Raw genomic sequence first — 10,115 nt, 5'->3', positions numbered from 1 at the left:
CATTTGACACTAATCCTATCTCGGTGCTCATAGCACAGAGTCCATCAACACTTGATTGTCTTCCGTATGGATGCAGATTTTCTGATCTTCTTTTCTGTGTAAATCTTATCACTTTACCGCAAACAGATGGCAGGAATGTTTTACACAGTACCTTTCAGAGTGCAGTGTACATGGCTGCCATTGAACCAATACTGATAAAATGTTCTGCCAGAAGTAGGAATTGATACAAGTATTGCAACTCAGACAAACCTGAGCCCCTAGTCCCAAGTCCCCTACTTACCTGGCAGTGTGGCCTTGAGTGTGCTAAGCTCTATTTTTCTCATCCATAAAATGGGAATACTGGTAGTTTCTGCCACGAAAAGGCAGTGTGAGGTTGGTATAAAAGCTTTGAAATTCAATACAACAGGGCTCACGAGATGGGTCTAGTTTGGGCAACATTTCCAATTCTACGTTTCGGTGTTCAGCATATTAACATGCTTTTAAGTCGTTTATGAGTTTCCAACTATGTATATCTCATCATTCATGAGCTGCTCAATTAAAGTCTGAGCCATCCATAAAGATGGCAAGGTGAAATAAAGCCACCTTTGATGCACCCAAAATCACAAATGGGGCCTTGCCAAGGTTAAGTCATGATTCTGCAGGTAAACTATGCACTGCCACAGTATACAGGGACCCCAAGCTGGCTGGTGTGAAAGTCATCCTTCTAGAATAGAAATGGAATCTCAGTGCTCTAAGTCCTACACAAATCACTTGGGGAATCTCTTTAAAATGAAAATTCTGATTTAGTAGGTCTGGAGTGCGGGCTGAGATTCTGTATTTGTAGAATGTGTTTGGTGAAATATTTTGATATCATTCTAAAAACCAATGAAAAATATACTGAAACTTTATTTAAAAAGTCAGGGTATATAGAAAACAAAAGGCATGTTTGCAAAATTATTTATTTACATTTTAAGCTCACATTAAAATCTTTCTAGGATAGAATGGCTAAGATGAAATATACAAAGCTGATATAAACACATAACTCATTAATCTTTATCTGAACAGAAATATAGAGATGGCTTTAGATAATGTTTTCTTCACAAAACCAATGTTCCCTTAAGTCATGCCATGATAATGTCTCCCCATTAAGAACTTGTATTGTCCAAAACAGCTGAGAAGCAAAAAGCTAACTTTGATTTGTTAAACAGCTATTCATATGCCACAAAACCAAAACTACTTCACAGTACTGACAGGTCCAAATAGGTCCAAACTGATGATTTTTAAATGAGTGCTTTGGTTAATTAGGCTTTGACTTGGTTTTTGGCATTACTTGTATAATTATATCATTCCAATGCATCATTACAGGTAATCCATTCAAAACATGACTTGCTTAATACTATCACAAAGCACTTAGCCTTGCCTTGATTGGAAATACCTTTAAGATGCTGACAATAGCAACAATTTCTCTTTTCCCTCACTCAGCAAAAAAAAGAAATCACATAAATCACAAAATAAAAAATTCATTTGTCACATGTTAAAAAAGCAAAGTCTGCCATAAACCCTTATTTTTGAGAGAAGAAATGGTTTCTCATATCTGCCCTGGGTATTAGTGCATTATTAAAATACTAGACCTGTAATATCGCTTCCTATGCCTTGAAAGTCTATGACTTCATGATCTACTTATGTAAAATATGCAATGCATTGAAGTTTCTGGGAAGAATTCACATTTAAAACAGTTTCAAAACTCTGGATTTAGTAAGAATTTTAGAAAAATAAATAAAACACTGTGGTTCTACTTCTCCCCTTCTATTCTCCCTTCACAAATCTGAGCTTAAGTGCAGGCTTCTAAAGAACAGATGAGAGCAAGATAGGATGAGAAGTGGGTTTTACCATCCACATTTTCCTTTTCTTAGTGTAACGTGTTATCACAAAGGCAAACTTGATTCCCTTTCCTTGAAACGAAGATCCCATCTTCTAAGACGATCTTAAATAATTGTTCTTAAATAAAAAGGCTTAAAAATCAGTGCTTTTAATAAGCAACTAAATGCCTATAATACATATAACTTAATATTTTGAAGAGTGCTATTGTAAAGTTAAAAAACAACATCTAACCGTAACTTTAAGTTTACATTTAATTCTTTAAAAGGTCTTTTAAAAGCTATAAGCTGTATTACAAATTGCCAACTAAATTATAAATTGCCACTCACCTTCTCAAAAATTGTTGCACAAATGTATACATTTAAGGTATCTGTATGGGAAAAACCTCAATATGAGAAATATCAATCTCATAAGTGGGGTAAAACGAGAAATTAAGCACCTAGATGTTGGTTAAATTCACTTTCATTTGAGCAGCATTTTGATTTTGAATAGAGATTCTAAATGTAGTCTAAACTTTCCAGAAAGTCATATTTACATTCATTGTACATTTTATATACACATAAATACAAATTTATAGGAAATACACAAATTAACCTACACTTCTCATCGTGTAAAAGACAAAAATTAAAAATACAACAACTGTGATCACATGCTAAGGCCAGCTATCTGGGAAATATTATTGTTCAGTTCCGACAGCGAAAACCTTGAGTAACTTGGCGCATATCACAAATACACTACAGATACTTAGTTTATGTCTGTCCTTAGCCTAGGCCAATCCATAGTTTTAAGTGAAACAATTTTCTGTGAAAGCTAATGCCATACAAGTAGTTAAACACCTACTAGAAATGTTTGCCTGGCAGAAGAAAGATCTAAAGAAGGCATGATAGCAGATGTCAAATATTTTGAAGTATAATAATAGGGAAGGATTAAAATTAACTCTATATCCAGGGCGAAGTCAGGGCTTTCTGACAAGAGCTGTGCAAAAATTCAAAGGTCTGCTTCATCAGTGTGAACTCCCAGTCCCACAAAAAACAGTGCCTTGTCAAGGCTCTTGTAGTGAGGCCTCCTGGGTTGACTGGTGAGACTCATAAGCCCCAAGAAACCCTGAAATTCCCTGATGGAAATTATTTTGTTGAGATTGAGTTTCTGACACGATGACTTCTTGGGCAGTTTGCTGTCTCTTGTGTTCCTGCCCATAAAGCAGTGCTTGATTTTGCTGTTACACCTTTTGTAAATAGATGGGCTTGGCCCTCCAGGAATATATCAAAGCGAACTTTTTGGATTATTGTCTCATGAAAACAAGCAGGTTGTTGTGATGAGCTTGGATAGTGCCCTGCACCTAGTAAGTATTCCACCAACTGCTGGCGGAAGTGGCTAGAAGCAGAGATTATAATTGGAAGAAAAAAAAGGTTACCGAATCTAAAATGTGTAACTGTTCTATAAAGTTTTGATCTTGAGCATGAGTGGAAAGTCCTATTTGGCACTCCTTGACCTCAGGTGGCATGCCAATGATTATCACAGTAAGAAATTCTTAGAATCAGATTTGAGGTATAGAAGGAATAAGAAACACGGAAAATTTTGACCTATATTAAATAAACTCTTCTGTAAGTCAGGTTTTATAACCCTAAAATCAAGGCCTTTTTTCCCCCAGAATATTAAATTTACTAAAAACCTAGAAATAAAAATTCTACTATGGCTGTAAATATATAAGACAAATAAATGAGGTCACATGGTTTATACATTTCAGATTCTTAAAGAGGCCCTACAGTAGTTCAGGAAGACAGTTTACAGTATTGTTCCCTGAGTTCTTGAGGCAACCTCAAGTAAGTTCATGAACTCCAAGACTTGAGAGACAGAAAACCTACATGGTCTGCTTATCCCTCTTTTCTAAGAGTAGCTGTTTACTCCAAAGTGGTTTGTTCAGTGCTTTCCCTATAGTTCAACTGCTTTAATTATGTGGCTTTATCCATTTCTTAGAAGACCAGCTCCCCAAATGAAACCTCTAAGAGAAAGAAGAAAAGGCTGTTTAAAGCAAGTAAGCTTTAACATTAGTTAAGAGTGCAATTGAGTAAATCAGTTCTAAATCTATAATACAAAAAGAGTGGTAATATTGCCACAGGTGTTAGAAGGTTAGAATTCTACAGATTTGGGTTTGTCTGACCTCAGTGGTTAACAAGTCCTGCCTCCTAACCAAACAATGACACTCTACCAATTAATTGTCTACCAATTAAAAGAACCAAAACTATTACAATAACTTTCCAGTATTTAAATATGTAAGAACACCTACATTTGGTTTTAAAATACAGTTTATAACAACCATTCTCATCAGATCTCAAACTTCAAATATCTAGACTTTACACATAGATTCGTAATAATGATTTAAAAAAAAAAAAAACCAAACCACAAAAACTCATTCAAAACTGGTATTTTTTAGGTTCTTGAATTGTTTTCATACGTCCACATTCTTGGTGGCTATTAGAATTTTAAAATAAACTCAAATCTTGGGAATAATTTAAGTAGTGAAATATGTGAGTATTTATTTTCAAACTCCCGTAAGTGTCTATTTAGAAAAACTAATTATGATAAATGGAAACTCCAGTTCTGTTGCTTAATTTTAACTTTAAGCCAATAAAGGTTAAAAAAGTTGAGAACCTACTGAAATGTTCCATCTATTTCAGTAAAGTGCACAAATATGAGTGTACCCTTTGGTTTGGCTATGACCTCAAAGGAGGTGTAGAAGTCAGTGGCGCTGGTGTCAGATTCCTAACTATATTACTGAGGCTGGCAATCTTCTCCTCCAGGAGGTAATTTTTCTTCTCTGCTGTTTTCTGTCGCTGTTCAGTCATTTCCAGAGCTTTCAACAACTGGGCATTTTCAACATACAAGTCCTTCACCATTGCGTCTGCTTTAGTGTTCTTGCAGAGCTAGAAACAGAACCAGAAACATCTTGACTCCATTTCTGTAACTCTTCTCAAACCTTCAGTTTAAGGTCGGACATAAGGACTGTTGTTTTATAAAGGCAAATCACTTCTTCTAATTATTTTATTTTACAATATAGCTTCAACATCAGACTTGGCATCACGGATACCATTGGAGCAAATCCACTTTTTCCAAGCTATTTCTTTGCATAAGATGTTGATGTAGGTTACTAATAGAACAGATTGATATTAGAGGGCACCAAAACAAAAGGTTTTTTTCTACCTAAATAGGCATTATTTCTTTATTTATTCTTTAAAAACATAAAATACTTTTAAAACTTAAATTCCTGAGGTGTCAGCTGTGAATTGTTTAACTCTGCTTGTAACAGATGCTTGAACTTCCCATTCATAACTACAACTCACTGATTATCTAAAAATATAGCTCACGTATTATAACAGAGATAAGATTTGGGCAGTTACTTTTCCTGAAATGTCTTTGTTTTGTTTTGTTTTGCATGGGGCTTTGTCTAGTCTAATCTTTATAGTTAGAATATATGGTCTAGGTTGGGGTGGGAAAACTTGTTAGCAGCCTTGGGATACTTTCATTGTTGTTCTGGTTAATATTTTCCATATCCCCTTCCCATGTTACCTTTTAAGTGTTCATTTTACACCCAATTTCAAATAAGGCGTCTAAAAGCATAAAGGTTTATGAGAATAAAGAGTAATTAAAGAGTAACTTAACAACCTATTAGGGCAGGGAGAAGGATGACAGCACTCTCAAGCTCAGAACCTAGATGTTTGGCAGGCATCACATAACATTTCAGAAACTATTCTCTGTTGAACTTCCCAAATACGACTTTTTTTTTCCTTCCTCCCTCCCTTCCTTTCCTTAAAAAAACACTTCGATATTTCTTCATCACCAATAGAATAAAAATCAAGCTCCGTGGCTCAGCACTGGAGGCCTACTGTCCTGTTCCCCCTTCCTCTCCAGTCTCTCCTCCTGCCTCTCCCAGGACAGTGTGAACTGGCAATGCTGAAGTGTTCATACGTGTCCACACCCCACATGTGGTCATAACTCCATGACGTTCCCACAGCCTAGGATGCCTTTCCCCACACTTTCTTAACTGGGTGAAATCTTAACTCTCAAGATGCAGATTACGAGGTCTTTAGGAAGCTTTCTTTAAACTCCCGGGTTGGATCAAATATCTCTTCTCTTGTGTTCCCCTCTACTGAAAACAGGACAGATCCCACTTACTTCTGAACCTACCATTTGGCCAAATGTTTGGCACCTTGTAAGTGCATTCTATATGGGCAGCGACTGTTGTATCCATGTGCCCACAGCAGGACCTGGCCCACAGTAACTATGTGCTGAATGCTTGAATGCGTAAAGAACTGAGTGGATAAATGCTTACTAAATGGGACTTTTTCTTCCCTGTGTATTAAGACACAGAGCAACAGAAAGTTCCTGTCTACAGCTGAATTCAGACCCTCTCTTGGGGTTATTCTTAGGTTTTAAGTATCTAAAGAACTAGGTTGGGCAATTTCTGCCCCCCACCCAACACGTTCATCTCAATTTCCAGAGAGGCTATAACACTGTCCCAGAGGGTAGTACTTTCTGCTTGTCTCTTCAGTGGAAGCACAACTAATTTCTAAACACCAAAGCCACATCTGCCACCAGCAGGTGAAAAGGAGCAGGCTGTTTAGTGGTCCTGGAATCTGGGGTCTAGACTCTAATTCAAACTACATCTTTTTGGAGTCGCCATAGCAATAAGATACTTTTTGAGGTTTTCATAAGCTGTTGGGAACAGGAAAGCTAAAGTTCCATTGATTACCCCCCTATTTTTTTTTTTAACCAATATCATTTTTCAATTTAAACAGGAGTATTTCCTGTCTCGGGCAGAGAAAAATCTATTGATTCACATGGACTTAAAGCATGTGAATGGATATGCTTTAGGTCCATGTGAATCAATATGTATTTTTTGATCTTTAAAATCTTAGGTCCATGTGAATCATGTTAGCAAAGATTTACACTTTTAAACTGTGGACAAACATGCCTTAAACAGAGCTTTGGAAAAAATACACAGTTCATATTTTTGGGGCGGTATGAGGGACAGGAAATCCTAAGTTCTTGTAGACATTTATAATAGAATTTGCCTTTATTAGACAACGTAAGTTAATGAGTTAATGGCAATAGAGGGATGTAAAACTGGCATTAAAGCTGGAATGTGAGGTGGGTGAACAGAGATGACCAGGGAGGCTCACTTGTTCCTTGAGCTGATTCACTTTCTCTTGAAGAAGCCTTTTCACTAGTTTCAGTTTCTGTTCAACTTCTATCATTCGTTCTTCCATGACAGTTACCAGTTGTTCCTGGTTTCCCTGAAGGGAAGAAAAGTATATTATTCGAAAATCATGTCACACTGAAAACAAAACATTGGTTTATTTTCCCCACAAGATGCCTAAAGAAAGGACAGCAAATGTTTTGCCTTTGTAACAGGAAGGATGGATTCTCATGAAATGAGAGTTTTGAGCCCTGCATGGATTGCACAGGTCAGAAAAGTAACCCTATCAGAGAAAGAATCAGATTTAAAATACAAAAGAATCTTACCTGTGTTACCATCATCCCCCTGATATAAAGCAAAATTCTTAAAACCCAGAATTTAATACCTGTGTGTACTTCTAGTAAAATGGAAATCCAAAGTAACTTAAAAGACAGTTATCAACTTCCCATCTGTGATTTGGGACTTTGCAATGTTGTGGGCCTCTCAATACCAAAACAAGCACGGAATAGATTCAGGGTTTCCCAACATTTCCAATAGCTTGCAATATGCATGTCTGTTTTTCCTTTGATGTGGCTGATAACTCTGAGGGTGGTTTTCTTTCTTCATAATAATCAGCCTCTTCCTGCCAATTTTTCTAGTCATCTGTTTCCCACTTGTAAACATGAAGCACACACCTGGATTGGAGGATGAGTTTACTACCAGAGCAGATTGAAAATTAAAAATCTCCTCACACAACAGTGATGGGTTAAGGAGTAAGTGGGTTTTGGAGAGGAGAGAGACCTAGAATGCAACCCCCATCCCTCTGCAGTCCACCCAAATGTCCCCATAAGGAATTGCAAATTTCATAAAGGTGTTAACAGCTGATGGTAGTTAAGAAATACTTTAAAAGACATGCAGAATGACCAAACATGAGTCAAAGGCTACCATCTGTTTGGATACTAAGTAATAACACTTAATCATAAAAGAAACCCTAAATCATTGCAGTAACTATCCTGAGGATAAAAACTGTAATAGGCAAAGGTCTAATGCGGGAAGTAAGTTACAAAAAATTGGGCCTGGAGGACATCTAGCTTTTAAAAAGGCCTATATTTTAAAAAATAGCTTTTTAAAGTTCAAACATATAAATATAAAATGTCTGATGTCTATTTGCCCAACAACAAAGCAAAACAAAAAAACTTAAGAGATAATTCAAAGAAGAGTTGGAAAAAGAGTAGCAAAACAGGAAAAACAAAGGCAGTCATATACTTAAAATTTATTTTATTGTTTCATCAAAAATTTCCTGTCAAAAAGATTTATACATCTTATATAAAACAGTATAAATACCCCTGATTTTCTTCAAATTCCATATATAAAAGTAGTACCTTTTGTTAAAAATAGTTAGAACATATGGAATGAGAAAATATATAGACTACATCCTTTCAAGAATCTTAAATCCACACTCTTTAAAGGGTATAAATAAAATGATTTGTAACAAGTTGATGTTTGTGAATTTGATTCACAAGATCTGTCATTTCTACATAAATAAATAAGAGACATAATACTGCAAAGGTTTAACAGTAAAAATAATAATTTAAAAGAGCACTTAATTCCAACACAGCTTATGTCTCTGTGTGTGGTGTGTGTGCATGGGTGGGTGTGTGCATCTGTCTGCCATGGTAAGAAATGCCATCGATAGCAGCCCAGTTTTCACAGGTGCCCAATCCTTCTGTAGGAATCTGCATGCACTGCTCGCTGCTCCGGTAGCAAGGCCTAGAGAAAGAAGGCAAGTGGTACACTTCACCCTCATGTCAGGAGGAGTTCTTAGGGGGAGTCTAAATTCACACATTTCTAATGCAAACAATTGTTAAAAGCATACACATTAACACTACACAGGCAAGCAAAGCAACACAAAATGCAGAAGAGGTCACATCACTCCACACACAGAAACGTGCAGATTTAACAATATTCTGTATTCTTAAAATTAGTGTCAGCTCAGCAGCGGGAAGTGAGCCTGCAGTAGCATTCTGGTGGGAGTAATAAGCAGTCCACCCTGTCATCTGGTTGGAGGATTTTTTTTTTCTTTAAAAAATCTTAGTGTTTGTCTAATCCTGAAGGAATTGGAGGAAAAGGATATTTTTTTTTAACATTGGTGGGTGGATTGGAAACAGCAGGCTTTGAAAATAGTGTATACGAGAGCAATGAGTAGAACCCTGGAGGATCATTTGGTCAGAAGGTCCACTAAAAACCAAGATCAAAGTTTTGTAGTTCAATTATATACTGGAGAGTTAAAGCATCTAACACTCTACCATCACAATTTAAGAACTTCAATATTGGGAAGTTGAAGAAGTGTGTATAAAGCTTCCAAAAACAGATTTTAAAGCTCATAAGACAAAGACCTTCTGAAGTGTATTAGAAATACAGCATAGGTATGGATGTAGAGGGAAAAGTTTATTAGAACTGACAAGTGGTAGGAGTACTTAGTAATTAAGCATAGATGGATACTAATAGAAGAAATAGAACTGTTCCTATGTAGAGTTCCAGGGCTAATGTGACTTTGCAAAGTCACGCTGAGGGGATTCAAATAAGAGATGGGAAATTCCTTATCAAGCAAGGTATCTGAGAGGCAAGGTATCTGAACACACAAGCACATGCAAACCAGGAAGCATTAACGTAGAATTCCACAAAGAAGGACTTTCTGTTTTATTGCTAATTCTGAATTAACTAAATGGGCAAGCCCCAAGAGTTAAGAAACTTCTGAGAAAGGATGACGAATGAGGCACTACAGAGAAATAACTATGAATACTTGAAAATCTAAGTAATATTATAAGATTGGATGTGGTGGTGAGCTGGGATCATGCTAATGCAAAAATGAGAAGACTTTTACTTTCTTAAATAGTTTTATGAACTATGTCAACTAGAAAGATGTCACTGACTTACATACTCTATTTGTTGTGAAAAGTCCTCACTTGTGATTTTCATGGGATGCAGCAGGCTGCAGGGCTCCGGCACAGGGAAGCTCAGTATACTTTGTTAGTAGGGCATATCCTAGCCACATTTAAATTTTGTAATATTTTTGGCATGG

At 36.5% G+C, this 10,115-nt stretch overlaps 1 protein-coding gene across 24 annotated transcripts in view; it reads right to left on the bottom strand.

Moving 5' to 3' along the window:
- Window positions 1-920: 920 nt before the first annotated feature.
- Window positions 921-10,115, bottom strand: part of NIN (ninein) — a 109,034-nt gene continuing 99,839 nt past the window's right edge. For 19 of the 24 annotated variants that reach the window (XM_009211523.4, XM_021941209.2, XM_009211526.4 and 16 more), the window contains 2 exons: window positions 7,038-7,151; window positions 921-4,781 (listed from right to left, as the gene is read on the bottom strand). In XM_009211523.4, coding sequence (XP_009209787.2) covers window positions 4,572-4,781; window positions 7,038-7,151 — 324 coding nt within the window. In that variant the 3' untranslated portion in view covers window positions 921-4,571. Of the gene's footprint in view, window positions 4,782-6,769; window positions 7,152-8,291; window positions 8,804-10,115 lie in introns of those variants that run through there. The other 5 variants (XR_649716.4, XR_001904784.3, XM_009211522.4 and 2 more) reach the window with 2 other exon arrangements.

This window comes from Papio anubis, chromosome 7, assembly GCF_008728515.1.
Source record: "Papio anubis isolate 15944 chromosome 7, Panubis1.0, whole genome shotgun sequence".
NCBI classification, from domain to species: Eukaryota; Metazoa; Chordata; class Mammalia; order Primates; family Cercopithecidae; genus Papio; species Papio anubis.
This window is presented reverse-complemented; position numbering and strand designations above follow the sequence as displayed.